Source organism: Natator depressus, chromosome 28 (genome assembly GCF_965152275.1).
Source record: "Natator depressus isolate rNatDep1 chromosome 28, rNatDep2.hap1, whole genome shotgun sequence".
NCBI lineage: Eukaryota > Metazoa > Chordata > Testudines > Cheloniidae > Natator > Natator depressus.
In genome coordinates, this window is record NC_134261.1 from 190,081 (window position 1) to 217,031 (window position 26,951).

At 67.5% G+C, this 26,951-nt stretch overlaps 4 protein-coding genes across 4 annotated transcripts in view; 2 read left to right on the plus strand and 2 right to left on the minus strand.

Moving 5' to 3' along the window:
• Positions 1 to 17,389, minus strand: part of STAG3 (STAG3 cohesin complex component) — a 48,317-nt gene extending 30,928 nt beyond the window's left edge. The window contains exons 1-3 of the mRNA XM_074941184.1: positions 17,253 to 17,389; positions 16,175 to 16,282; positions 10,635 to 10,842 (exon numbers count right to left, since the gene is read on the minus strand). The gene's annotated coding sequence lies outside the window, so the exon portion shown is untranslated. The remainder of the gene's footprint in view (positions 1 to 10,634; positions 10,843 to 16,174; positions 16,283 to 17,252) is intronic.
• GAL3ST4 (galactose-3-O-sulfotransferase 4) lies at positions 6,070 to 15,591 on the plus strand. Its single transcript, XM_074941192.1, has 4 exons — positions 6,070 to 6,174; positions 10,444 to 10,557; positions 13,363 to 13,675; positions 14,280 to 15,591. The coding sequence occupies exons 1-4, from the start codon at positions 6,107 to 6,109 to the stop codon at positions 15,093 to 15,095; spliced, it is 1,311 nt and encodes a 436-aa protein (XP_074797293.1). The 5' UTR covers positions 6,070 to 6,106; the 3' UTR covers positions 15,096 to 15,591.
• Positions 17,232 to 22,792, plus strand: TRAPPC14 (trafficking protein particle complex subunit 14). Its single transcript, XM_074941188.1, has 11 exons — positions 17,232 to 17,618; positions 17,977 to 18,072; positions 18,186 to 18,315; positions 18,496 to 18,582; positions 18,766 to 18,886; positions 18,998 to 19,145; positions 19,329 to 19,411; positions 21,010 to 21,173; positions 21,493 to 21,647; positions 21,911 to 22,104; positions 22,513 to 22,792. The coding sequence occupies exons 1-11, from the start codon at positions 17,232 to 17,234 to the stop codon at positions 22,664 to 22,666; spliced, it is 1,719 nt and encodes a 572-aa protein (XP_074797289.1). The 3' UTR covers positions 22,667 to 22,792.
• A 1,515-nt stretch (positions 22,793 to 24,307) lies between these two features.
• Positions 24,308 to 26,485, minus strand: LAMTOR4 (late endosomal/lysosomal adaptor, MAPK and MTOR activator 4). The gene is made up of 4 exons (XM_074941151.1): positions 26,419 to 26,485; positions 25,703 to 25,783; positions 25,165 to 25,282; positions 24,308 to 24,767 (listed from the first exon to the last, which is right to left on the minus strand). Exons 1-4 carry the CDS (start codon positions 26,419 to 26,421, stop codon positions 24,670 to 24,672), a joined length of 300 nt encoding a protein of 99 aa, XP_074797252.1. The 5' UTR covers positions 26,422 to 26,485; the 3' UTR covers positions 24,308 to 24,669.
• Between the last annotated feature and the right edge of the window lie 466 nt (positions 26,486 to 26,951).

Consider the following 26,951-nt stretch of genomic DNA (forward strand, 5'->3'; position numbering starts at 1 on the left):
TGGGGGGGAACCAGTGTCAGATGCTTGGGGGTGCAGGGGGCCACTGGGGGAGGATTTAGTCCTCACATGGGAGCTGCAGGCTCGTTCCTCACCACTGGACCTGCCCTATGGGGGCCGCTGCCCCTCCAGCAGGGGGTGTTCACTCCCTGGCTGGAGAGGGAAGTTGGAGGGGGATTGGGGCTGGGGCTCAAGCCCCAATGGGAGCAGGATGCAGGGTGCCCCCCCTTACCCGGCATGAGCCCAGGGGGCACAGTGGGGTAGCAGAGAAGGGGGTGTGGTGGGGAGGGGCCGGCACAGGGGGGTGCGCTGGCTGCAGACGAGGGTGCAATGAAGAGAGCACAGGGAGATTGCGGGGTGGGGACCCCAGAAGGTGCCGGGGGCACACTGGCTGCAGAGGGGACACTGGGTGCTCTGGCTGCAGGTGGCACATGGGGGTGCAGGACGGGGGGTGCATTGGGTGCGCTAACTGCAGGGGACCTGGGAGCACGGGGGGGGGGGGTTCAGAGAAGAGGCGGCAAGGGGATGCATTGGGGGCGCTGACTGCAGGGAGCTCCAGGGGGGCACATGGGGGTGCAGGGCAGGGGGTGCATTGGGGGCGCTGGCTGCAGGGGGGCACATGGGGGGGCAGGGGCACGCGGGTGGGTGTACTGTCTGCAGGGGGGCACATAGGGGTGCAGGGCGGCACATGGGGGTGCAGGGCAGGGGGTGCGGGGGGGCACCGGCTGCAGGGGGGCCCATGGGGGGCAGGGCAGGGGGTGCGGGGGGTGCTCCGGCTGCAGGGGGGCCCATGGGGGTGCAGGGCAGGTGGCATGGGGGATGCACCAGCTGCAGGGGGGCCCATGGGGGCGGGGCAAGGGGGGTGCTTCGGCTGCAGGGGGGCCCATGGGGGGGCAGGGTAAGGGGCGCGGGGGGTGCTCCGGCTGGGGGGGGTGTACCAGCTGCAGGGGGGCACATAGGGGAGCAGGGGGGCACAAGGGGGAGCAGGGGGGCACGGGGGGGTGCACCGGCTGCAGGGGAGCCCATGGGGGCAGGGCAGGAGGCGAGGGGGGGCACCGGCTGCAGGGGGGTCCAGGGAGGCGGGGCAGGGGGCGCGCACCGGCTGCGGGGGGCCTATGGGGTCAGGGCAGGGGGCGCGGGGGGGCACCGGCTGCAGGGGGGGCCATGGGGGGCAGGGTAGGGGGCGCGGGAGGGGCGCACCGGCTGCAGGGGGGGCCATGGGGGGCAGGGCAGGGGGCGCGGGGGGGCGCACTGGCTTTGGGGGGCCCAGGGGGGCGGGGCAGGGGGCGCGGGGGGCGCACCGGCTGCAGGGGCCCCGCTTACCCGAGATGAGCGCGGGGGGCACCGCGCCCGGCCCCAGCCCCCGCGCGCCCAGCGCCCGTCGCGCCTCGGCGCAGCCCCGCGCCCCCGCGGCCGCCCCCGGCCCGGCCGCCCCCAGCAGCAGGAGCAGGAGCAGCGGCGCGGCCAGGCGCGGCGGCGGCGGCGCCATGGCGCGAGGTGCAAGGCCCCGCGGGCGGGGGAAGAGCGGCCCGGCCCGGGGAGGGCGGCGCGCGGCGGCGGCGAGGCGGCCCGGCCCGGAGAAAAACGGAGCCGCCGCGTCCCCCGCCGAGCCCGCACCCGGCGCCGGCAGCAGCCGAGACAATGGGAGCGCGAGCGGCCGGCGGGGCGTCCGCGGGGCCCTAGCGCCGGCCGCCCCTCCGGGAGACACGGGGCCCGGGTCCTAGCGCCCGCCGACAAGCCCAGCCCCGCCCCCCCCCCGCTCCGCCGGTGCCCCGCACTCCCGCCCCGCACCCCTGCCAGCCCAGCCTGCACAGGCAGGCGTTAGGACCCAGAGCTGCCCATGTCCCTTGGGGGTACAGCTGGTCGCTGCTTGTGCATCTGGTGCACAGGCTGGAGGGTCTGTCACTGATGGGAGGGGGTCGCGGGGGGGGGGGAGTCCAGGGCGGTGTCTCGTTCCCATCTATCCCCCTCCCCTTTATCTGCCTGTTCCTGTCGAGCCCTAGCCAGCCCTTACCCCGGTCTCGCCATACACCCCCCATCGCTCCATACACCCCTCTCTACATACCTGTTCCCAGATACCCCCAGCCACTCACCCAAATACCCTGATAGATACATAGATAGAGGGGGTGTCTGGGGATAGATAAATAGATAGATAGAGGGGGTGTCTGGGGATGGATGGATAGAGGGGGTGGATGGGGATAGATAGATAGATAGATTAGATAGAGGGGGTGTCTGGGGAGGGATGGATAGATAGAAGGGGTGGATGGGGATGGATGGACAGATAGATAGATAGAGGGGGTGTCTGGGGATGGATAGATAGAGGGGGTGTCTGGGGATGGATAGATAGATAGAGGGGGTGCATGGGGATAGACAGACAGGTAGATAGAGGGGGTGTCTGGGGATAGATAGATAGATTAGATAGAGGGGGTGTCTGGGGATAGATAGATAGATTAGATAGAGGGGGTGTCTGGGGATAGATAGATAGAAGGGGTGGATGGGGATGGATGGATGGATAGATAGATAGAGGGGGTGTCTGGGGATGGATAGATAGATAGATGAGGGGGTGCATGGGGATAGACAGGTAGATGGGGGGGTGTCTGAGGATAGATAGATTAGATAGAGGGGGTGTCTGGGGATGGTTAGATAGATTAGATTAGTTGGGGTGTCTGGGGATAGATAAATAGATAGATAGAGGGGGTGTCTGGGGATGGATGGATAGAGGGGGTGTCTGGGGATAGATAGATAGAGGGGGTGTCTGGGGAGATAGATAGGTAGGTAGATAGATAGATAGAAGGGGTGGATGGGGATGGATGGATAGATAGATAGATTAGATAGAGGGGGTGTCTGAGGATAGATAGATTAGATAGAGGGGGTGTCTGGGGATAGATAGATTAGATTAGATTAGTTGGGGTGTCTGGGGATAGATAGATAGATAGAGGGGGTGTCTGGGGATGGATGGATAGAGGGGGTGGATGGGGATAGATAGATAGAGGGCGTGGATGGGGATAGATAGGTAGATAGATTAGATAGAGGGGGTGTCTGGGGATAGATAGATTAGATAGAGGGGGTGGATGGGGATAGATAGATAGGTAGATAGATAGATAGAAGGGGTGTCTGGGGATAGATAGATTAGATAGAGGGGGTGGATGGGGATAGATAGATAGATAGAGGGGGTGGATGGGGATGGATAGATAGATAGATGGGTGGCGTGGGTGCAGATAGATAGATAGATAGAGGGGGTGTCTGGGGATAGATAGATAGATAGATAGATAGAGGGGGTGTCTGGGGATAGATAGATTAGATAGAGGGGGTGTCTGGGGATAGATAGATTAGATAGATAGATAGATAGAGGGGGTGGGTGGGGATAGATAGATAGACAGACAGACAGAGGGGGTGGATGGGGATAGATAGATAGTGTGGGGTGGAAATAGGACGGGTTAGCGCCGTGCTGGGGCACTGTGGGGCAAGGGGCGGGGGGCTCAGCAGGGGACACTCTCCCCACCACTGCCCACGCTGCCCCCTGCCTTGTGGGGCGCTCCCTTTCCCGCTCTCCCAGCACCAGGGGGTTGGGGAATCCGAACCCGGGGCGGGGCTGGTACCTGGCTGGGCGCAGCCCCCCAACTCTGACCCCCCCATAGAGGGAGCTAAAGGTCACGGCCCAGTGAAAAGCCAGAGACCCCCCTCGCCGGAGCCTGGTGTCACCAAATCCCTGCCGCAGGACAAAGAACAAAGGGCCCTTGTCCGTGTGCTGGCAGCGTGGCGCACTGGCTCCAGCTCTCCAGGTGCAGGGGGCCGAAAGCGGGGCACAGCTAGGGGCAGAGAGGGCTGAAGGGCGTGATCCAGCGCTGGGCGAGGGAGCCTTGTATGAACAGCCCCCGCGCCCCATCCCAGAGGGGGCTGCATCTCGGCGCTGGGTGAGGGGTCCCTGCTGGGGAGTAAGATTTGTGGGTACAGGCCTGGTTCCCTCTGCCCCATTTGTGCAGGGACCAGGGCAGGGACAGGGGGAACTGGGGATCGGGGCAGGGGGTGCCAGGGTATGGGGCATGGCCCAGGGCTGGCTCTCTGGGCTGGCGTCAACGCACCCTACGCATCAGCTGGGAATGGAGGCAGGCCCCTTCGAACTTCCCGAACCTGCAGCTGATCAGGAAACAGCATCTCCCACGGCAGGACGGAGCCACGGACCCACAGGGAGAATTGTGTCATGCACGGGGCTCCCGCCCGGCGCCGAAACACGGCCACCTCTGGGGCGGGGCGGCTGGTGACCGAGGGACCCCTCACCCGGCGTTGAGATGCGGCCACCTCTGGGGCGGGGCGGCCAGTGACACGGGGACCCCTCGCCCGGCGCGGAGATGCAGCTACCTCTGGGGTGGGGCGGCTGGTTACACGGGGACCCCCTCACCCAGCACTGAGATGCGGCCACCCCTGGGGCGGGGCGGCTGGTGACCCGGGGACCCCTCACCCGATGCCGAGACGCGGCACCTCTGGGGCGGGGTGGCCGGTTACATGGGGACCCCTTGCCCGGTGCTGAGATGTGGCCACCTCTGGGGCAGGGCGGCCGGTGACACGGGGACCCCAAGGCCGAGATGCGGCCACCTCTGGGGTGGGGCGGCAGGTGTCACGGAGACCCCTCGGCGCTGAGACGTGGCCACCTCTGGGGCGGGGCGGCGGGTGACACAGGGATCCCTTGCCCAGCACTGAGATGCGGCCACCTCTGGGATGAACTCGCAGCCTGATCACTGTGGCCGGGGCCTGTCCCTGGGTCTCCACCAGGCTGGGCTCGGGGCTGGGGCCCCCTGCTGAGACTGGGGAGCTACACACAGGGGACTGGCCCGGACCCCTTCCCAATGGGGTCTCTGCCGGTGGGCATCCCTGGGTGTGTGTGGTGTTGTGTGAGGATCCCGTGTGTGTCAGGTTGTGTGTGCCTCCCCTGTGTGTGACCATGTGTCGTGTGTGTGTGTGTCCCCCGTGTGTGTGCATGTGGTGTGGTGTGGTGTGTCTGTGAGGCGTGTGTGCATCCCCTGGGTGTGTCCGTGTGTCATGTGCGTGTGTGTCACCCATGTGTGTGCATGTGTTGTGGTGTGTCATGTGTGCATCCCCTGGGTGTTTCGGTGTGTCCGCGTGTGTCTGTGTGGGCGTCCCGTGTGTTGTGTGTGTGTAGCGTGGTGTGTCCGTGTGCGTGTCTGTGTGATGTGTGGGCGTCCTGTGTGTTGTGTGTGTGTGTGCCGTGGTGTGTCCGTGTGCCGTGGTGTGCGATGACCCAGCTCCCCGACCAGCGTCTCTGCGGGGGACTCTGTGATCTGGCTGCCAGCCTGCGCCCGGAGGCGTGTGCCGGGCTGGCCCATGTTGCGTGTGTCTGTGTATCTGCATGTCTTTGGTTGTGTGTTGGGGCCTGTGTCTGCGGGTCTCTGCGGGGCTGGGAGGATGCAGGGGGCAGGAGCTGGGGGCCGCTTCTTGGGGGTCTCTGGCCTGTTCTGGGCTTTGTTCCCTTTGGTTTGGGGAGGACGGTCTAAGTGCTGAGCCCCCGGCCCCCCAGATCTGCCCCCAGCTGCCAGCTGCTCTGGGGATTAAACCTGGAAAGGGGGGACAGCGGGGGGGTTGGGGGGCAGACAGATGGGGCTGGTGGATTCTCACCTCCCAGTCCTTGATTTCCGGTTGCCAACTCCTCCCCTCCCACCACAGCCTGGCCTGTCGGGACAAGCTGGGGCGGGGGCGGGGGGAGGAAAGCAGCCTAGGTTGGGACTGGGGGAGCTTTTTTTGGGGGGGCAGCCGTTTCTCCCCCATGTCAGAGACTCCCCCCCCATGCACCCCCCCCCATCCCGGTGAATGGGACTTTTGTTGTGAAGGATCCTGGGAAGAGCTGGGAAAGGCATCGCTCCTGGGGAGGGGTGGAGACGTGGTGGGGGGGGTGGAGGGCTGGGGGTGGAGAAGGGGGAGGGGTGGAGACGGGGGGGGGGGCGAGACAAAGGGAGCAGAGAAGAAAAGTTAGAGAAGAGAGAAGAAGTTTGGAGGGAGTGAGGCAGACCTGGGGGGGGGCGCCCCGGGGACGGGGGGGGGGGTTGTGTCTCAGGGACAGACGGGGGGGTCTCGGGGATAGTTTCCCCCCGCAGGAATGGGGGGGTCCCGGCTGCTGGGAGTGGGACTGAAGAAAACTCCGCCGGTCCCCCCCCCCAACGCAGAGTGAGTACCTGGGGGGGGAGCAGACAGACACGGCGGGGGGTGCACGGAACCCGGCCGGGGGGCGCAGCGGGGGGCTGGGGATTGGGGTGGGGCTGGGTTTTCGGGGAGATTCAGGGTCTGGGAGGGGGTTGGAGGTTTTGGGAGCACACACAGCCCAGGGCATCCGCTTTCAGAGTGAGGGGGACTCGGGGGGCTCCCCCTTGGGGCAGGGAGGGGCCTATGGGGGGCTGGGGGCCCCTAACTGTCCCCCATGACTCAAAAGGCAGGCACCCCTGGGTTACCCCGCCCTGAACACGGGTCCCCTCGCCCCCCCCCCCGGCCGGGTGAAACACACCCCGAGGACCCCCCCCACCCATGAACTCAGCCATGACTCACCGAGATAAACATCTGGGGGGTGGGGAAGGGCTGGACACTGCTGAGAGGGATGGGGGGCTGAGGGGCGGGGATGGAGAAGCAGCTCCCAGCCCCGTCCTGCCCCACACTGCCCCCCCTTTCCATGCTACTTACCAGCCCCACATCCTACCCCCCTCTCCCCACACTGCCCCCCAGCCCACCACGCTGCCCCCATCTCCCCTCATGGCCTCCCATCTCCCCACATTGCCCTCTACGCTGCCCCCCCCGACCCCACGCTGCCCCCCATCTCCCCACACTGCCCCTCAGCCCCCACGGTGCCCCATCTCTACACGCTGCCCCCCCAGCCCACCACGCTGCCCCCATCTCCCCACATTGCCCTCTACGCTGCCCCCCCCGACCCCACGCTGCCCTCATCTCTCCACACTGCCCCCAACCCCCATGCTGCCCCCCCCACTGCCTCCCATCTCCTCACACTGCCCCCCCCAGTCTCTCACGCTGCTCCCTGCCCACGGGGTGGGTGCCCCAGGCCGTGGGGCTGGGCGGGACAGGAGGCTGACCCTGAGGCCGGCCTGTCTGTCTGTGGGGATGGGGGCGGGTCTGGGGCTGCGGTTCCCTAATGGGATCCAGATGGGGCAGGGAGAGGCCGGGGCCCGGGGCCAGCTGGCCGGAGCCCCCGTCCACAGCCGCCAAATGCGGCCGACGCCCCCGCCGGCCGGGGCCCCACCCTGCCCCTGCCCCCCTGAATCCGAGCTCTCACCCACCCACAAACCCCCAACCTGCCCCGCAGCCCAGCGCCCCCTAGTCCCCCCTCCCTATAGCGCAGAGCCCCCAGCGCCTCCCTATGGCCCAGCGCCCCCAGCGCCGCCCCGTCCCCCTCCCTATAGCGCAGCGCCGCCCCGTCCCCCTCCCTATAGCGCAGCGCCCCCTAGCGCCGCCCCATCCCCCCTCCCTATGCCGCAGCCCCCCCAGCGCCTCCCCGTCCCCCTCCCTACAGCGCAGCGCCGCCCCGTCCCCCCTCCCTACAGCGCAGCGCCCCCTAGCACCGCCCCGTGCCCCCTCCCTATGGCCTAGCGCCCCCAGCGCCGCCCCGTCCCCCTCCCTACAGCGCAGCGCCCCCTAGCACCGCCCCGTGCCCCCTCCCTATGGCCTAGCGCCGCCCCGTCCCCCTCCCTATAGCGCAGCGCCCCCTAGCGCCGCCCCATCCCCCCTCCCTATGCCGCAGCCCCCCCAGCGCCTCCCCGTCCCGCTCCCTATAGCGCAGCGCCCCCTAGCGCCGCCCCGTCCCCCCTCCCTATAGCGCAGCGCCCCCAGCGCCTCCCCGTCCCGCTCCCTATAGCGCAGCGCCCCCCAGCGCCTCCCCGTCCCGCTCCCTATAGCGCAGCGCCCCCTAGCGCCGCCCCGTCCCCCCTCCCTATAGCGCAGCGCCCCCCAGCGCCTCCCCGTCCCGCTCCCTATAGCGCAGCGCCCCCTAGCGCCGGCCCATCCCCCCTCCCTATAGCGCAGCGCCCCCCAGCGCCGCCCCATCCCCCCTCCCTATGCCGCAGCCCCCCCAGCGCCTCCCCGTCCCGCTCCCTATAGCCCAGCGCCCCCCAGCGCCACCCCGTCCCCCCTCCCTATGGCCCAGTGCCCCCCAGCGCCGCCCCGTCCCCCCTCCCTATAGCACAGCGCCCCCTAGCGCCGCCCTGTCCCCCCTCCCTATGGCCCAGCGCCCCCTAGCTCTGCCCCGTCCCCCTCCCTATAGCGCAGCCCCCCCAGCGCCTCCCCGTCCCACTCCCTATAGCCCAGCGCCGCCCCGTCCCCCTCCCTATAGCCCAGCGCCCCCTAGCGCCGCCCTATCCCCCCTCCCTATAGCCCAGCGCCCCCTAGCGCCTCCCCATCACCCCTCCCCATAGCACAGCGCCCCCTAGCTCCACCCCGTCCCCCTCCCTATAGCGCAGCCCCCCCAGCGCCACCCCATCCCGCTCCCTATAGCCCAGCGCCCCCCCGTCCCCCCTCCCTATACTGCAGCCCCCCTATCTCCGCCCCGTCCCCCTCCCTATAGCCCAGCGCCCCCTAGTGCTGCCCCCACTCCCTGCACTGGGGCCAGCCCTGTGTGCCAGCAGACAGCGCCCCCTATGGGACAGCGTCCCCTCACTTCCTTTCCCCCACCCCCCTCTCCCATCTGCTGGGGGGCAGGGCCCAGCTAATCCGCTCAGCTGCAGCTTAACGCTGCATTAGGGGTCGGTTGTCAGACGCCAGGCGTCGGAGGGACAGCCAGACAGGGGGACCCCTCCGCCAGCCTGGGACAGACACAGTGCTCAGGGCCTGCTCCAGCCCCGAACCCTGACCCAGCCCCCTGGAGCCCCCGCTCTGGCCCCGATGAGCAGGAGGAGGAAGCCACACGGGCCACCATTGTCCAGTACGCACCTGGATCTGTCGCTCCCTCTGCGGGGGCCGGAGGGCTGGTTTCCTTCCTGCTGGGCCCTGGGACGAGCTGGCCGGCCTGACCGAGGGGGGCCCTGTCTCAGAGTATGGGGGCTGTGGGTCGGGAGTGAGGGGCACCAGCAGGGCTGGGCTAGCAGGGGGCTGTGGGTCGGGAGTGAGGGTCACCAGCAGAGCTGGGGGGAGCCCAGGGCTGGGCTGGCAGGGGCTGCGGGTCGGGAGTGAGGGGCACCAGCAGAGATGGGGGGGGCAGGGCTGGGCTAGCAGGGGCTGCGGGGCGGGAGTGAGGGGCACCGGCAGAGCTGGGGGGCAGGGCAGGGCTGGGCTAGCAGGGGCTGCGGGGCGGGAGTGAGGGGCACCGGCAGAGCTGGGGGGCAGGGCTGGGCTGGCAGGGGCTGCGGGGCGGGAGTGAGGGGCACCGGCAGAGCTGGGGGGCAGGGCTGGGCTGGCAGGGGCTGCGGGGCGGAAGTGAGGGGCACCGGCAGAGCTGGGGGGCAGGGCTGGGCTGGCAGGGGCTGCGGGGCGGAAGTGAGGGGCACCGGCAGAGCTGGGGGGGCAGGGCTGGGCTGGCAGGGGTTGCGGGTCAGGAGTGAGGGGCACCGGCAGGGCTGGGGGGAGCCCAGGGCTGGGCTAGCAGGGGCTGTGGGGCGGGAGTGAGGGGCACCGGCAGAGCTGGGGTGGGGGGGCAGGGCTGGGCTAGCAGGGGGCGGCCGGTCGGGAGTGAGGGGCACTGGCAGAGGAAACCCAGGAAGAGAGGTGGGGGCGGGCGGGGGGAGGAAGGAGACAGAGCTGTCTGTCCGTCTGTCTGTCTGACCCATCTGGGAAGGTGTCACATCCTGCTTGGGAAGCAGCATCTCCTGGAGACAACTCAGAGAACAAGCCAGGGCAATGCAGGGAGTAGGTCCCACGGCCGCCCTCTCAGTCAGCACTGGCCCCGATGCCCCCGTGCTGCGCTAGGGGGCGCTGAGCTGCGGGGAGCCGGGTAGGGGCGCTCTCCCCTGGCAGGCAACAGCACATCGGGCTGTGGGGGAGGAAAGGGAGGAGGTCAGGATGGGATGAGGCAGAGAGAGGCTCAGCGGAGCTGGCACTAACGGCACAGGACTCCTAGGTTCTCGCCCCGGCTCTGGGAGGGGAGTGGGGGCTGGTGGGTTAGAGCAGGGGGGCTGGGAGCCAGGACTCCTGGGTTCTCTCCCTGGCTCTGGGAGGGGAGTGGGGGCTGGTGGGTTAGATGGGGCCGGGGGGGGCTGGGAGCCAGGACTCCTGGGTTCTCTCCCCAGCTCTGGGAGGGGAGCGGGGGCTGGTGGGTTAGAGCAGGGGGCTGGGAGCCAGGACTCCTGGGTTCTCTCCCCGGCTCTGAGAGGGGAGCGGGGGCTGGTGGGTTAGAGCAGGGGGCTGGGAGCCAGGACTCCTGGGTTGTCTTCCTGGCTCTGGGAGGGGAGCGGGGGCTGGGAGCCAGGACACCTGGGTCACATTGACCCCTCTTGGTCCCGGCAGAAGGATGAAGCTGCCCCTGGCGTGCTGCCGGCTCCAGGTCCTCGGGGCCGCCCTGGCCGTGTGCATGACCATCGGCTTCACCCTCCAGCTGCTGGGGGCGCCTTTCCAGCGGAGGTGAGTCCCCAGGGTGCAGCTGCAACAGGGGCGCCACGTGCTGGCCATGTGGGGGAACCACCGGGGCCTGCACCTACCTTAACGGGCGGGGGGGAGAGAGGGGCTGCGCATCTCTGCCAGGTTTCTAGCAGCCGGTGAGCCTGCCAGCCGGTCCCCTCTGCCCTTGGACCCTGCGAATCCCCCTGCCCACTGCCGTCCTTCCCGGGCTGAGGGGAGAGCGCTGCGCTCCTCACGCTGTGCATCTAACCTGCGACTCCCATCCAGCCTCCTGCCTCTGGGCTGCCCCTAGGGGAAAAGAAGAGTGAGAAATTTCAGTCCCAAGGGAGGGCGGGGAGACTAGGACGGGGCCAAAAGGCTCCACCGGGAGTGCCTTAATAATCCCAAGGGAACCCCCCACAAGGCGGAAATCCGGGCGAACTGCTGCGGAGGAAAACAAATGAAAGGCAGGTCGGTAGGAAATCAGATCCCGGCGCTGGATGAGTTATACCCAGCCCGGGCCAGGATCGGGAGGCAGAAAAGGTGCTTTAAACACGTCAGGAGCAGGAGGAAGACGGGGAAAGCGGAGGCCCGTCGCGTAGTGGGGAAGGGGAGCTGGGAATGCATGGCATCGAGAGGGCTGCGGTGTTTACGGCCCGCTTGCACGTGGGGAATAAACTGCCTAGGAACGGTGCACAGGGCGAGACAGGGAGACGTGGCCCAGGGCACTATCTGAGCTTTGGTTGGGTCAGAGTACCCCCCCACGAAAACTCCTGTTCGAGCCCCGCCCAGGAACCCCACTTTGGAGAAGGTTTTACGCAGGAACGACGGGGTAAACGGGACAATCTCTACCACAGTCCCCACTGTAAAGGGAGCAAGTGGGGCTGGCAAAGATTCAGAGAAAGGCAGCACACGTGATCCAGGGTACAGAACGGCTCCCGTACGAGGAGAGACCAAATAGACAGGGGCCGTTCAGCTTGGAAAAGAGACGCCTAAGGGGGGGATACGATCCAGGTCTATAAAACCAGGACTGGTGCCGAGAAAGCGAAGAGGGAAGTGTTATTTACCCCTTCACACAACACAAGAACCAGGGGTCGCCTGATGAAATTAACAGGCTGCAGGCTTTATACCAACAAGAAGCACTTTGTCGCACAACTAACCTGCGGAACTCCTTGCCGGGGGATGCTGTGAAGGCCAAAAGTATAACCGGGTTCAAACAAGAACCAGGTAAGTTCCTGGAGGTGAGGTCCACCAATGGCTACTATCCGAGGTGGTCTGGGACGGAGCCCCATGCTCTGGGCATCCCTAGACCTCTCTCTGCCAGCTGTGGCAGTCGGCGCAGATCTCTCCAGAACTCCCCTGAAGCTCTGGTGCTGGCCCTTCGGCCTGACCCAGCAGGGCAGCAATAACCACGTCTTGGAGTGAGCCGTTCCCGCTGCTAACGCCAGGCCAGCGGGTCAAACTGTACACGCACTCCACTGTCCTGCCGCTCTCGGCTGGCACACAGATGTTCTCCCCTGCGGCGAGCCATCCGAAACAGCCAGCGTCTGCTCAGCGCCGGGGATGGCAGAGAGGCAGAAAAGCTCCAGGGCTTCTGACCCGATCCTGGCAAACTGCAGTCACGGCTCGGGGTGACGCTGAAACCAGCCGCCATCCGGGCCGTACCCGGGTGGTTCCCTGGAGGACCCCAACATCCCCAGAGCATCCACAGTGAATGCATTCCCAAGAGCCTGAGGAGAACAGAGCTACCCCTTCTCTGCCAGGCTGCAGGGCACAGCAAGGGAAGGAACGCCGGCCGAACCAGGGAAGGAAGAGCCTAAAGACCCCGTGGAGACGTTGGACGTAACCGAGTCGGCAGGGCCTGAATTCAGCCTTGGCTACTGCGGGAACCAGCTGAAGTCATCTCAGACCCATTAGCAACGATTTTGGAGAACTCCTGGAAAGACGGGGGAGACCCAGCGGCCTGGAGAAGGGGAAATGTGGCACTGGTCTTGACAAAGGGGAACATGGAGGACGCAGGGAATGACAAGCCAGCGGTGAGCCCCTGGACGGGAACGGGGTGACGAGGAGCAGCCAGCATTGGTGTGCCACAAACAAACCCTGACACCCCGGGGTCATTTCTGTAATCGACGGGGCAACTGGCCTGATGGGTGCAGGGGGAAGTGGCAGACTCGCTAGATCTCGAGTTTTTAGTCTGGCTTTTGAGGCAGGCCCGCAGGACAGTCTCAGAAGTCAGCAAGGGAAACAGGAGCAGAATTCAAAACCACCAGGACAAATTGGAGGAGGGGTCCGACATCCACATGGCAAAACTCAGCACAGACAAGCGCCAAGGGTCACCTGGGGGAAGGAAAATCACAAGCGCCCCCATGAACGGGGGCTCCCAGCTAGAGGCGGCCCCGCTGCTGACATGGAGCCGGGGGTTAGGGTGGGTCGGGTGGCAAAAGGGCTGATCTCCTACTGGGGGGGTGGGGCGGTATTAACAGGGGCAGGAGGTGACTGGCTTCAGAGGGCTGCGCAGGGGGACGCCCCCCTCCAGGTTGGGAGATCCCTGGTGGGGGAGGGAAGGGAGTCCAGAGGGGGGCCTCCGAGCCTCCAAGGTCTGGAGAGTGCTGTAAGCCCTGTGAGGGGAGGGGATCCCCCACGGTTGGAGGTCAAGAGCTGTGAGCCCTATGGGGGGAGGAGATCCCCCATGGTTGGGAGCCCTGGGGCGGGCGGGGATCCCCCATGGTTGGGGGCCAGGGGCTGTGAGCCCTGTGGGGGGAGGGGATCCCCCATGGTTGGGGGTCAGCGGGGTCTCTGTCCGTCTCTCACATCCCCCCTTTGTTCCAGGGGCTCCCCGGACCAGCTGCCCGATTTGCGGCTGCTCCCTGGGGGTGGGGCTGTGGAGGGGGGCCCCTCGCCCTCCCGGCCCTGCCAGCCCCGGCGCCACATCGTCTTCCTAAAGACGCACAAGACGGGAAGCAGCACCATCGTGAACCTGCTGCACCGGTTCGGGGAGACGCGGGGCCTGCGTTTCGCCCTGCCCCCCCGCTACCAGTTCGGGTACCCCTACCCCTTCCAGGCCCGGCGGGTGAAGGGCTACCGGCCGGGGGGGCCCAGCTTCGACATCCTCTGTCACCACATGCGCTTCGACCTGACCGAGGTGAGACTGGGGGGGGATAGTGGGGCAGCCGGGAGGGGGTTGGGGGGGCAGGGGTCGTGTATTCAGGGGGAGCCCAGGGGAGGGGGCTCAGGGGGTTAGGGGCCATGCATACGGGGGGAGCCTTGGGGAGGGGGCTCAGGGGCATGGGGAAAGGGGCTCAGGGGGGCTAGGGGCCATGCATACTGGGGGAGCCCTGGGGAGGGGGCTCAGGGGGGCTGGGGTCATGCATTTGGGGGGGGAAGAATGGGGGAGGGAGCTGGGGGGGACCGGGGGTGTGCATTCAGGGGGAGCACAGGGGAGGTGGTTCAGGGGGGCTGGGAGTATGGGGGAGGGGGCTCAGGGGGCATGCATTTGGGGGGAGTACGGGGGAGGGAGCTTGGGGGGACCAGGGACCGTGCATTTGGGGGGAGCACAGGAAGGGGACCTGGGGGGCTGGGAGAGCTTGAGGGGAGATGGCAGCGTGGAGGACTCTGGGGGGAGTTGTGAGAGGGTTTGGGGGACAGCCTGGGGGGGCTCTGAGGGGGGAGCATGGGGGCCCTAGGAGGCAGGATTTGGGGGTTCCCCTCCCCCTGACCCACTCTCTCCCCCTGTTCCTCTCCCCCAGGTGCAGAAAGTCATGCCCCCCGACAGCTTCTACTTCTCCATCGTGCGGGACCCGGGGTCACTGGCTGAATCCGCCTTCTCCTACTACCGGGGGGTGGCGCCGGCCTTCCGCCGGGCGGGCTCGCTGGCCCAGTTCCTGGAGGCGCCTGGGCGCTTCTACGACCCGGCCGAGCGGGGCAACCACTACGCCCGCAACCTGCTGTGGTTCGACTTCGGGCTGGCGCCGCCGGCCTCGCCGGGCCCCGAGGCCGTGCGGGCGGCGCTGGCCCAGCTGGACCGGACCTTCCCGCTGGTGCTGCTGACAGAGCATTTCGACGAGTCGCTGGTGCTGCTGCGGGAGGCGCTGTGCTGGGCGGAGGAGGACGTGGACGCCTTCCGGCACAACGAGCGCAGCCCCCGGGCCGTGCGGCCTCTGGCCCCCCCCCAGGCCACCCAGCTGCGGGCCTGGAACGCCCTGGACTGGAAGCTCTACGCCCACTTCAACCGCAGCTTCTGGCGCCACGTGGAGGCCTTCGGACCGGACCGGCTGCGGGCCGAGGTGGCCAGGCTGCGGGAGCGGCGCCAGGAGCTGGCCAGGCGCTGCCTGCAGGGTGGGGGCCCCGTGGAGGCGGCCGGCATCCCCGACGAGCGGATCCGCCCCTTCCAGTTCGGCCAGGCGCAGATCCTGGGCTACGCGCTGCGGCCGGGGCTGGGGCCTGTCGACCAGCAGCTCTGCACCCGCCTGGTCACCCCCGAGCTGCAGTACAAGGACAGGCTGGACGCCCGACAGTTCGGGGCCAACGGCTCGGCGGGCGCGCCTGGAGGGGCGGGCAGGTAGCTGGGGGCTGCCTCTCCCCCCCCCCTGCACCTGGTATGGACCCCCTGCCCCAGAAGGATGGGGGGGACGCAGTACATACCCTCGTGGGGACCCCACAGATCCGGCTCCCGGCACAGACATGGGGAGATATGGGGCACAGCCCCCTGGCACAGACAGACGGGGGTTCAATGGGGCACAAAACCCCCTGGGATCCCTCAATATCCCGGCTCCTGGTATGGACAGACGGAGCTGGGACAATGGGTACAGCGCCCGGGGGGCTGAGAGCCGTCGATCCAAACTGTAAACCCTGCACACTTCAAGCTGGGGGGGCTGCCGCAGCCCCCCCCTTGCTCCAGCTCCGATGGCTCCGGGCTCCACCTGGACAATATTTATTGGTCTGTTATCACAGGCCTGTAACTGGGCAGCGGGTGCCCGGTGAGGTCTGTACTCGGCGGGGGGGATCCTTGGTACCTCTCTCCTCCCCCGGCCCCCCCCGCCGCTGCCCCTCACCACCACACTGGGCTTGCTAAATTCCCGGCTCAACGGTTCCCGCTTTCGCTTTCGCGTGGTTTGTTTCCTTTTGATAAAGTAATTAAATGAGGAAACTGGTCTGGCGACTATAAGTTGCAAACCGAAACCCAGAGGGCGGTGCAGAGAGGGAACGGGTGCCGGGGGGTGGGGGGCTGGGGGAGGGGGACAGACGAGGGGCCCTGGGGGGGGCATAAAGTGGGAGGAGGCTTGAGGAGTGGGGTGCGTAGAAGAGGGAAATGGGAAGCCGAGGCCCCCCCCCCTGCGCCCCCCCCCAGTCCGGCAGCACAAGCCCCTACCCAGTTGGTGGGGGGCAGCCCAGGGCCAGAGGCCCAGGCTGGGCCAAGCTCCCTGGGGCAGGACCCCGAGCAGGGGCCCCAACAGTTATTGGGCCTGGGAACCGTCAATCCTCCCCGGGCACCCTCGGCAATCCAGGAAGTCCCGCCCCCACAGGGCGTTCCAGGGCTGTGAATTGGCCTCTGGGCCTGTCTATCATGCTGGGCCCCAGGCTCCCGTAACGTAGGAAGTCCCGCCCCCTGAGGAGCTCCCAGGAGCAGAATTGGCCTCCTTACCTGTCCATCATTCCCTGGGCCTTGCCCTGGCCTACCAGGAAGTCCCGCCTCCTCAGGGCCTTCCAGGGTCGGGGTTGGGCAGCGGCTCGATCCGTCACATCCCAGCTTCTGGAAGGGGAGGGAATCCAGGAAGTCCCGCCTCATTCTAGCACAGGGATTGGTCACTGGCTCTGTCCATCACCGTTCGTCGTGCCCCTGGGGGCGGGGCTTCCCCCAGCCAGTCCTGGGGGGTAGAGGGGGCGGGGCCGTTTCCCCCGCTAGCACCTCCCCCCACGCGCTCGCTCCGATCGATGCGCTCGGTGCTCGGCTGCGCGCCCTGCCCCCCCCCGCCGGCCGCTCTGGCTCCGCCCCCTCCGCGCCCGGCCCCGGCTGCAGCGCCTGGCCCGGGACCCCCCCGAGAGCGGGACCCGCCCGGCCCCAGCGCCCGCCCCGGGTCCTAGCGCCCCCCACCGTCCCCTCCGGATCCACCAGCGGACCCCCCCCCGGTCCCCTCCAGATCCACCACCGCCCCCCCCCCGGGTCCTGGCGCCCTCCCGGTCCCCTCCGGATCCACCAGCGGCCCCCCCGGGTCCTGGCGCCCCCCCGGTCCCCTCCGGATCCACCAGCGCCCCCCCAGCAGCCCCCCCTCGTCCTAGCGCCCCCCCTGGTCCCCTCCGGATCCACCAGCGGCCCCCCCCGTCCTAGCGCCCCCCCCGGTCCCCTCCGGCCCCAGCGCCCGCCCTGGGTCCTAGCGACCCCCCTTGCCCCCTCCAGATCCACCAGTGCCCCCCCCGGGTCCTCACGGCTCCCCAGGTCCCGCACTGCCCCAGCACCTGGAATCCCATCCCCAGCGCCCCCCCCTCAGCCTGCCCCAGATCCCCTTCCCCCCCTAGACCCCCAGCGCCCCAGGATCCCAGCCTAGTCCCTGCAGGGCCCCGACCCCCCAGCCCGGCCCCCCAGATCCCCCCCACTGCCCGAGATCCCTCCAGGGGCTCCCCACCTAGCCCCCCACTGCCCCAGTTCCCCAGCCCCTCATTCCCCAGCCCCCCAGATCCTCCCTCCAGCCCCCCCCCACACCATGGAGGCGCAGTGCGATTACTTCATGTACTTCCCGGCCGTGCCCTTCCCGGCCCGGGAGCTGCTGCGGGGCGAGCCGGGCCGGTACCGGGCGCTGCCCCGGCGCAACCACCTCTACCTGGGCGAGACCGTCCGCTTCCTGCTGGTGCTGCGGGGCCGGCCGGGGCCGGGGGGCGCCCGCACCCCCTGGGGGGAGCTGGGCTCCTCCCTGGCCGCCCTGGCCAGCGTCAGCCCCGGGGCAGTCGACCCGGGGGGCGAGGGGGACGGGGAGCCCCGCGAGGAGCCGGGGGGGGACGGGGACACGGCTCCTCCGGCCCCCGGCTTCTTCCGGGACTGCCGGCCCCTGCTAACCCACGGCCAGGGACCCCTGGGGCGGCCGGCCGCCGGGGTGAGAGGGGGCGTGGGGTGCTGTGGGACAGGAGCGAGGGGCGCTGGGCGGGTGGGGGCTGTGGGGTGGGCGCGAGGGGAACCCAGCGGGGGAGGGTTGTGGGTCGGGAGCAAGGGGCACCCAGGGGTGGGGGGGCTCAGGGGTTTGGGGGGGCTGTGGGGTGCAGCGCGGGGAACCCGGGGGGCGTTCTCGGGCAGGAGCAAGGGGCGGGTACTGGGTGTTGCGGGTCAGGAGTGAGGATCAACATGGTGGGGGGCTGTGGGTCAGGAGTGAGGGGCACCTGGGGGGACATGGGGGCTGCCAGTCGGGGTTGGGGTCACTGTGGCACTGATGCCCCCCAATCCCTCCCCCGCCCCAGATACCGGTGGAGGAGCCGATCGTCTGTACGGACGAGGTCATTTTCCCCCTGACGATTTCCCTGGACAACCTGCCCCCCGGGACTGTCAAGGCCAAGGTGAGTGAGGGGGGCCGGGGCCCTGTGGGACAAGGCGGCTGGGGGGGGGACCTGTGGGGGGGTGGGAGTGGGGCCAGCCCCCCAGCGCTGACACCCCCCCACCCCCCCCGCAGATCGTGGTGACGGTGTGGAAGCGGGAACAGGAGGCGCCGGAGGTGCGGGAACGGGGGTACCTGAGCCTGCTGCAGAACCGGGCGCCGGCCCAGCTCTTCCGCGAGGAGCAGGGGGCCTTCAAAGCCCAAGGTAGGTGCAGCCCCCACGGCCCCGCCCCATGGCGCCCCGCAGCCCCTGCCCCTCAGTCCAGACTGACAGCGCCTGCCCCATGGGGCAGCCGACAGACGCAGCCCCTCCCAGGATCACTCCCGACCCCCCTCCGACCTTTCCCCCCGGGACCGCTCTGACCCCTGCCCTTTGCGCCCGCAGTGAGCACCATGCTGACCGTGCTGCCCCCTCCGGGGCTCAGGTGCCGCCAGCTGAACGTCTCTGGGAAATACCTCACCGTGCTCAAGGGTAACGGGGGAGCCGTGGGGGGAGGGATGGCAGGACGGGGGGCAGGGGCCGTGGGGGGCGGGGCTGGGGGAGTCCCTGGAGCCGTGGCGGGAGGGATGGCGGGACGACGGGGGCCCTGGAGCCATGGGGGGAGGGGGGGTCTGAGCGTGGGGCTCCCTGTCTCTGACCCGCTCGCCTCCCCAGTGCTGAACGGCTGCTCCCAGGAGGAAATCTCCCTGTGGGACGTCCGCATCCTGCCCAACTTCAACGCCAGCTACCTGCCCATGCTGCCCGATGGCTCCGTGCTGCTGGTCGACGACGTCTGGTGAGTGGGGGCGGGGGGGGTCAGTGTCGGGGAGTGCCGTGGGAAGGAGCAGGGGGGTATCTGTGGGGCAGGCTGTGGGGCTAACGCTCCCTCCCTCCTTCCCTGCCCCAGCCATCACTCTGGTGAGGTGCCCGTCGGCGCCTTCTGCCGCGTGGCCGGCGCCGGCTCCAGCTGCCCCTGCGCCCTGAGTGCCCTGGAGGAGCAGAACTTCCTCTTCCAGCTGCAGGCACCTGAGCGGCCCCAGGAGGACACCAAGGAGGTGGGTGCAAGGGGCGAGGGCAGGGGGCGGGGACAGGCTGTGAGGGGGTCGGGCCATGGGGGGTGGGGTCACAGGGCAGAAGGAGGGGAAAGGGCAAGGAGGGGAAAGGGCCAGAAGGCAGAGGGGATAGGACTGGGGGCAGGGCCATGGGGCTGTTACTCACTCTGCCCCCTGCTCCCTCAGGGTCTCGAGGTCCCCCTGGTGGCCGTGGTTCAGTGGTCGACACCCAAACTCCCCTTCACCAGCAGCATCTACACCCATTACAGGTGAGAACCCCCCGCCCCCGACTCTGATGGTTCAGGGCTCCCTCTGTCCTGGGCCCTCCCCAGCTTTGACGCCTTCCTGGCCCTGGGCTCCCCTCCGCCCGGAGCAATTACAGGCCGGTGAGCCGGACTTCAGTACCGAGCAAACTGGTTGAAACTCTAGTAAAGAACAAACTTGTCAGACACAGAGATGAACATAATTTGTTGGGGAAGAGTCAACATGGTTTTAGCAAAGGGAAATCCTGCCTCGCCCATCTGCTAGAATTCCTGGAGGGGGTCAACAAGCACGCGGACAAGGGGAATCCAGTGGATGTAGCGTACTTAGATTTTCAGAAAGCCTTTGACAAGGTCCTGCACCAAAGGCTCTTACGCAAAGTCAGCTGTTACGGGATAAGAGGGAAGGTCCCCTCCTCGATCAGTAACTGGGTAAAAGACAGGAAACACAGGGGAGGTATAAATGGTCAGTTTTCAGAGTGGAGAGCGGTGAATAGTGGTGTCCCTCAGGGGTCTGTACTGGGCCCAGGCCTATTCAACATATTCATAAATGATCTGGAAAAAGGGGTAAACAGTGAGGTGGCGAAATTTGCAGACGATACAAAACTACTCAGGATAGTTAAGCCCCAGGCAGACTGGGAAGAGTTACAAAGCGATCTCTCAAAACTGGGTGACTGGGCAACAAAATGGCAGATGAAATTCAATGTTGATAAATGCAAAGTGATGCACATTGGAAAACATAATCCCAACTATACATATACAATGATGGGGTCTAAATTAGCTGTTACCACTCAAGAGAGAGATCTTGGGGTCATTGTGGATAGTTCTCTGAAAACATCCACTCAATGTGCAGCGGCCGTCAAAAAAGCGAACAGAATGCTGAGAATCATTAAGAAAGGGTTAGGTGATAGGACAGAAAATATCATGTTGCCTCTATATAAATCTATGGTACGTCCACCTCTTGAATATTGTGTGCAGATGTGGTCGCCCCATCTCAAAAAAGACATATTGGAATTGGAAAAAGTTCAGAAAAGGGCAACAAAAATGATTAGGGGTACGGAACGGCTGCTGTAAGAGGAGAGATTAATAAGACTGGAACTTTTCAGCTTGGAAAAGAGACGACAAAGGGGGGGATATTATGAGAGAGGTGTGTAAAATCATGATGGGTGTAGAGAAAGTAAATAAGGAAGTGTTGTTTACTTCTCATAACACAAGAACTAGGGGCCACCCAATGAAACAAACAGGCAGCGGGTTTAAACAAACCAAAGGAAGTATTTCTTCACACAACGCACAGTCAACTTGTGGAACTCCTTGCCAGAGGATGTGGTGAAGGCCAAGACTGTAACAGGGTTTAAAAAAAAAAAACTAGAGAAGTTCCTGGAGGGCAGGTCCAGCAATGGCTATTAGCCAGGATGGTCAGGGATGGTGGCCCTGGCCTCTGTTTACCAGAAGCTGGCAATGGGTGACGGGATGGATCACTGGATGATTCCCTGTTTGGTCCATTCCCTCTGAGGCACCTGGCCCTGGCCACTGTCGGCAGACAGGACACTGGGCTGGATGGACCTTTGCTCTGACCCAGTCTGGCTGTTCTTATGTTCTGTTCCCAGGCTGCCCAGCATCCGGCTGGACCGGCCGCGATTCGTGATGACGGCAGCCTGCGAGTCGCCCGTGCCCCTGCGCCGACGCTTCACCGTCACCTACACCCTGCTCAACAACCTGCAGGACTTCCTGGCTGTGCGGCTGGTCTGGACCCCGGAGAGCGCCGCGGCCGGTGGGCGGGGCCGCGGCTGGTGGGCGGGGCCGCAGCCGGTGGGCGGGGCTGCAGGGGCCTGGTGTTGTGATGTGGGCAAGGCCATGGCTGGTGGGCATGGGGGGCGTGCAGGATGGAGCTGTGGGGACCGTGAGCAGGCTGGGGTGGCCTGGAGCTGGGGGTTCGGTGGGGGGCTGGGAGCGCTGGGAGGGGTCAGGTGAGGCTGGGAGGGGTCGGCGGGGGGCTGGGAACGCTGGGAGGGGGTGGGAGTTTGGCGGGAGGCTGGCATTGTGGGGGCTGCGGGGGGCTCCAGGCGGCTCTGACCCCTCCCCACCCCCAGGGAAGAAGCTGTCCAGCGAGGAGCGCCGGGCCACGCAGGCAGCCCTGGACGCCATCGTCTGCCACACGCCCCTCAACAGCCTGGGCTACTCCCGCAAGGGCAGCGCCCTGACCATCCAGGTCGCCTTCCAGGCCCTCCGTGCCGGCCTCTTCGAGGTACCCGCCCGCCTGGCTCTCCCTGGGGGCTGGGAGCCAGGACACCTGGGTTCTCTCCCCGGCTCTGGGAGGGGAGCGAGGGCTGGTGGGTTAGAGCAGGGGGGCTGGGAGCCAGGACTCTTGGGTTCTCTCCCGGCTCTGGGAGAGGAGTGGGGGCTGGTGGCTGAGAGCAGGGTGGGCTGGGAGCCAGGACTCCTGGGTTCTTGGGGGGGGGGGGGTGCAGGGAGGGGCAGTTTCTGTGCTATCATCTCTCCTCCCCTCAGCTCTCCCAGCACATGAAGCTGAAGCTGCAGTTCACGGCGAGCGTCTCGAACCCACCCCCCGACGCCCGGCCCATCTCGCGCAGGAGCAGCCCTGGCAGCCCGGCTGTGCGGGACCTGGTCGAGCGGCACCAGGCTGGGCTGGGCCGGTCCCAGTCCTTCTCCCACCAGCAGCCTTCCCGCAGCCACCTCATGAGGTGTGCAGGGGGGTGGGGGGCTGCTGAGGGCCAGGGGGACTGGGGGAGGCTTGGAGTCTTCAGTCCCAGAGACCTCCACCCAGAAGCGCTGGAGTATTTAAGGGGGGAAGGAGCCTGGCCAGTGGGTGGAGCCTGGGGGAGGCGGGGCTCTAACATTGGGCCCCTCCCCTTCATTCACCTGTCTGCACTAGGGTGGCCAATCAGGTGAGGGCATCTGTGCTCCCCCCCCCCCCCCCCATATATACACATGGCTGGTGGGAGCCAGGACTCCTGGGTCCCTCTCCTGGCTCTGGGAGGGGAGGGGATTGAAAAGGGAAGGGGTGGCAGGGGAGCTGTAGCTGTCTGGGGGGCAGGGGTGGGATCAGCGCTCCCCCCCCCCGCACTGACACTTGGTGCCCCCCCCGGCAGGTCTGGTAGCGTCATGGAGCGCCGTGCCATCACCCCGCCTGTGGGCTCCCCCGTGGGCCGCCCCCTCTACCTGCCCCCCGAGAAGAGCGTCCTGTCGCTGGACAAGATCGCCAAGCGCGAGTGCAAGGTGCTGGTGGTGGAGCCCATCAAGTGAAGAGGCCAAACGTCCCGTCCCCCCCCTGGTCCCCCCCATCGCCTCGCTGCTGCTTCCCCACGGAGCTCATGTTGCTGGAGGCCTGGGACCATGGATGGGGTGCAGGGGGAGGCTGGCATGTGCCAAGGGGGGGAGGGAACTGCAGACTCAGGGGAGCAGCATGTGGTAGGCTGCAGGCCAGTATGGGTGGGTGTGTGTGTGAGAATTGCATTATGGGTCCATGCTGTGGGGGTGGGAGGGGGGAGCTGGGGCAGCAGAGGCCACAGCTACTGTGTTGTGAAGGGGGGGGGTGGGCGGGCTGGGTGCCATTTTCAGGGTGATCCTGCTGCTGTTTCCCTGCTGTTAGTTGTGGGGGTGCCAGGGGTGGGACCCCTGGCTATGGGTGGGTGGGGTGAACACATCTCATTGCTGGTTCCCAGTCACTGTTTACAAAACCCTTCGCTTCCTGCATTGCCTTTTTAATTTGGGGGCCCTGCAAATTCCCCCTGAGCTGGGGGGCAGGGACCCATGGTACTGCTTGGCCCTGGCTGGGCTGGAGCGAGCACCTTCCTTCTTATCAGCCCCTGGGGTAGCATCCCCTGAGAGCCAGGCTCCCCTCAGCCCCTGGGGCTGCCCTCTCCCACTGCTATCTAGTTGAGCTTTGCCAGCCCCCATCCCAGCTGAGGGAAGGAAGGTGCCTGGCGCAGCCCTGAGCCACCCCATGGAAGGTCCCAGCCCCACGTGCCTCGCTGCAGGTACATTCCCCAGCCCTTGCTGTTGGGGGGAGGGGGGGCTACCTAGGCTAGGTTGCCCCCTGTGGCTACAGGGACTCACTGGACCGGGGCCCCCACTGCACTTTATTTACATTTTTTTGTTATTTATTTGTCTCTGAACTGGCTTTATTTGTGTCTGTGAATAAACCTCATGGGATGGAACCGGCCCTGCTTTGCTGTGTGTCAGGGGAGGGTATAACACCATGCACGGCGCAGACCCCCCCTCTCCCCGACAGAGACCAGGAGGGTACCAGGCACTGCACCCGGAGCAGCTGCAGGGGGCTGGGCCCCATAGAGACACACATGGTCCAGGCAGCTGCAGGCCAAAGCAGAGCAGTGGGTGACTGGCAGGGAGCCAGCCCCTGCGTGACCGGGGCTGCTGGGAGCCCGAGCCGCTCGCTCTGAGAGCCGGCCCCTGCACGACCGGGGCTGCTGGGAGCCCGAGCCGCTCGCTCCGAGAGCCGGCCCCTGCACGACCGGGGCTGCTGGGAGCCCGAGCCGCTCGCTCCGAGAGTGGGGAGTGACCCCTGCGCGACTGGGGCTGCCGGGAGCCCAAGCTGCTCGCTCCGAGAGCGGGGAGCCGGCCCTGCACGACCGGGGCTGCCAGGAGCCCGAGCCGCTTGCTCCAAGAGCGGGGAGCTGCCACCCGCCTGGGAACGACCCAGTGCCACTGGCTGCATGTGCAGGGAGCCTGAGCCATCCCTGCGAGCAGGGGGGAGCTGCCCCCCAGGTGACCCACACAGCTGTAGTTGCAGAGGGCGAGGAGGGCAGCAATGACCCATGGCAAGTCAAGGGCTCCTCTGGAGCATGGCGGGGGTAGGATCCCCACAGCCTCCCTCTCCCCACGGAAGGAGACCCCATAGACCAGCTAGGAAAAACACTTTATTCTCTGAACAGTTACAGTGAGGCCCCTGGCCGGAGCCTATTCTCTCCCCCCACATATCTCCAGGAAGCCCCACAGATACCGCTGCAGCCTCCCATCCTGTCCCCACAGGGTGGGTGTGTTTGCAGGGGCATCTCTGGAGCCCTCCTGCCCCAGCAGGGGCCCCGGTGAAGTGGGGGACCCCACTCAGCTAGGCCTGGCAGGTGCAGAGGCTTCATTCAGGCAGCCATGGGGGCAGGTGCTGCAAGGGGAAAGCCAGGGGGGTCCCCAACCAGCCCCTGCGAGACCCCCACAGATCAAGAACTCTGAGGGGGGAGCCCCCCCAATTTCACCCAGCCACACTCGCATGTGGAACCCGCCCCTGCGGCTCAGACGGCGACCGGCTCCCGCACATGGTTCTGTCGCTTCACCACAAAGATCTTCTGGCCAGAGACAGTCACCAGGAAGGTGTGTTCCCCGAACACCACTAAGGGGGGAGAGAGTTTGGCATGAGACCCCCCCACTAGGGCTGGGGACAGAGAGAGTCAGGGGTGGCCACCCTCACTACCCCAGAGGCTCATGGGAGAGCGAGAGGAAACCTCTGTACCCCCAAGGGTTTGATGGGGGTCAGGCAGGGGAGGTCTCTGTAGTGGGTCAGTCTCAGGAGTGGGGGGAAGAGACCCCTTGGGGTCCGAGAGGCTGTTCTGGAGCGGAGGGCGGATCACCACTCCTGGGGGGTCACAGACAGGGAGTGGGCAGGGGGTGGGGGGGGAAGGCCTGGGACAAAGGGCCCAGCCCTACAGCAGCAGCGCCCCCTTCCTCCCCACCCCACCATGCCAGCACACACACCCCTGCCCCTGCGGGCGTTCTCCCCCCAGACTCACCCGAGAGGCGTTTGAAGGGGGGGTCAGGGCCACGCTGGAGCCGGAAGCCGCAGGCCGTGGCCACCAGCTCCGAGATCACCCCGGCCGTGTGCTCGGCATTCTCCAGGTCACCAGCCGACTGTGGAGCAGGGGAGCCCCGGGTTAGAGAGCGTGAGGAGCCCCCCTCCCCCAAATTCACACAGCAGGTCAGCAGCGCAAGGGAGTACAGGCTCCCAGCCCCCCCCTGCTCTAACCCACCCACCCCCCTCCCAGCACCCAGGAGAGAACCCAGGCGTCCTGGCTCCCAGCCCCCCTGCTCTGACCCACCCGCCCCCACTCCCCTCCCAGCGCCCGGGAGAGAACCCAGGCGTCCTGGCTCCCAGCCCACCCCCTCCCAGCGCCGGGGAGAGAACCCAGGAGTCCGGGCTCCCAGCCCCCCTGCTCTGACCCACCCGCCCCCACTCCCCTCCCAGAGCCGGGGACAGAACCCAGGAGTCCTGGCTCCCAGCCCCCCCGCAGCGCTGGGGAGGGAACCCAGGCGTCCGGGCCCCCCACTCACCGCCAGCACCGCTCCATCGCAGATCACCAGGTAGCCCAGCTGGTCGGGGATCCGCTCCAGCCCCTGGGTCAGCGCCGTGGTCTGGGGGGGGGGGGGAGGAGGGGAGGGTCAGCAGGGTGTGTGGGGCAGAGGCTGGAGAGAGGGGCCTGGAGGGTGGGTCCCAACCCCCCCCGCGCCATGGGGGGCTCCCAGGCCCCCCGGGGGGAATCTCCCGCCCCGCGCCATGGGGGGGGGGTCCCGGGCGCCCCCCCCGGGGGGAATCTCCCGCCCCGCGCCATGGGAGGGGGGGGGGTCCCGGGCGCCCCCCCCGGGGGGAATCTCCCGCCCCGCGCCATGGGAGGGGGGGGGGTCCCGGGCGCCGCCCCCCCCGGGGGGAATCTCCCGCCCCGCGCCATGGGAGGGGGGGGGGTCCCGGGCGCCGCCCCCCCCGGGGGGAATCTCCCGCCCCGCGCCATGGGAGGGGGGGGGGTCCCGGGCGCCGCCCCCCCCGGGGGGAATCTCCCGCCCCGCGCCATGGGAGGGGGGGGGTCCCGGGCGCCGCCCCCCCCGGGGGGAATCTCCCGCCCCGCGCCATGGGAGGGGGGGGGGTCCCGGGCGCCCCCCCCGGGGGGAATCTCCCGCCCCGCGCCATGGGAGGGGGGGGGTCCCGGGCGCCGCCCCCCCCGGGGGGAATCTCCCGCCCCGCGCCATGGGGGGGGGGGGGGTCCCGGTCTCACCATCTCGGGCCAGCACCGGCCGCTCCGCGCCCCGCCGTCAGCTGACGCCCCGCCCCGCCCCGCTCTTATCCCCGCCCATTGGCCCGCCGCGCCGTCAGTTCCCCGCCCGCCCATTCGGAGCCTCGCGCTGCCATTGGCCCAGGGGCTGGGGGACGTGAGGGGGGCGGGGCCTGCGGGCTGGGCAACTTCCGGCTCCTCGCCCCCGCGCGACCGCCCGGGGGCGAGCCGATGAATATTAATGAGGCGCGTGGTCTGAAGGCTCCTCGGGAGCCGCCCCCCGCGCTCGTGACCGCCCGCCGCAGGGGCTGTTGGGAGCCCGGCCCAACGGCCGCCCGCCGCAGGGGCTCATGGGAGTCTCGCTAATGGGGGGGGCGATACCTGCCCCAGGGGCTCATGGGAGTCTCGCTAAGGGGGGAGTGGGGCAGGAGAGCTGCCCCAGGGGCTCATGGGAGTCTCACTAATGGATCAGGGGGTGTGACACCTGCCCCAGGAGCTCATGGGGAGTCTCACGAAGGGGAGAGGGGGACACAACA

What these genes read in the sequence shown, in the direction of transcription:
- GAL3ST4 (XM_074941192.1), top strand. Translation starts at nt 6,107, where the DNA reads ATGGGGGGGTCCCGGCTGCTGGGAGTGGGACTGAAGAAAACTCCGCCG. An exon ending in GTCCCCCCCCCCAACGCAGA is followed by an intron (nt 6,175 to 10,443) that starts GTGAGTACCTGG and finishes TGGTCCCGGCAG; the next exon opens with AAGGATGAAGCTGCCCCTGG. An exon ending in TGCGCTTCGACCTGACCGAG is followed by an intron (nt 13,676 to 14,279) that starts GTGAGACTGGGG and finishes CCTCTCCCCCAG; the next exon opens with GTGCAGAAAGTCATGCCCCC.
- TRAPPC14 (XM_074941188.1), top strand. Translation starts at nt 17,232, where the DNA reads ATGGAGGCGCAGTGCGATTACTTCATGTACTTCCCGGCCGTGCCCTTC. An exon ending in CCGGGACTGTCAAGGCCAAG is followed by an intron (nt 18,073 to 18,185) that starts GTGAGTGAGGGG and finishes CCCCCCCCGCAG; the next exon opens with ATCGTGGTGACGGTGTGGAA. An exon ending in ATACCTCACCGTGCTCAAGG is followed by an intron (nt 18,583 to 18,765) that starts GTAACGGGGGAG and finishes TCGCCTCCCCAG; the next exon opens with TGCTGAACGGCTGCTCCCAG.
- LAMTOR4 (XM_074941151.1), bottom strand. An exon ending in GCGATGGAGCGGTGCTGGCG is followed by an intron (nt 25,283 to 25,702) that starts GTGAGTGGGGGG and finishes CCTGCTCCACAG; the next exon opens with TCGGCTGGTGACCTGGAGAA. An exon ending in CCCCTTCAAACGCCTCTCGG is followed by an intron (nt 24,768 to 25,164) that starts GTGAGTCTGGGG and finishes CTCCCCCCTTAG; the next exon opens with TGGTGTTCGGGGAACACACC.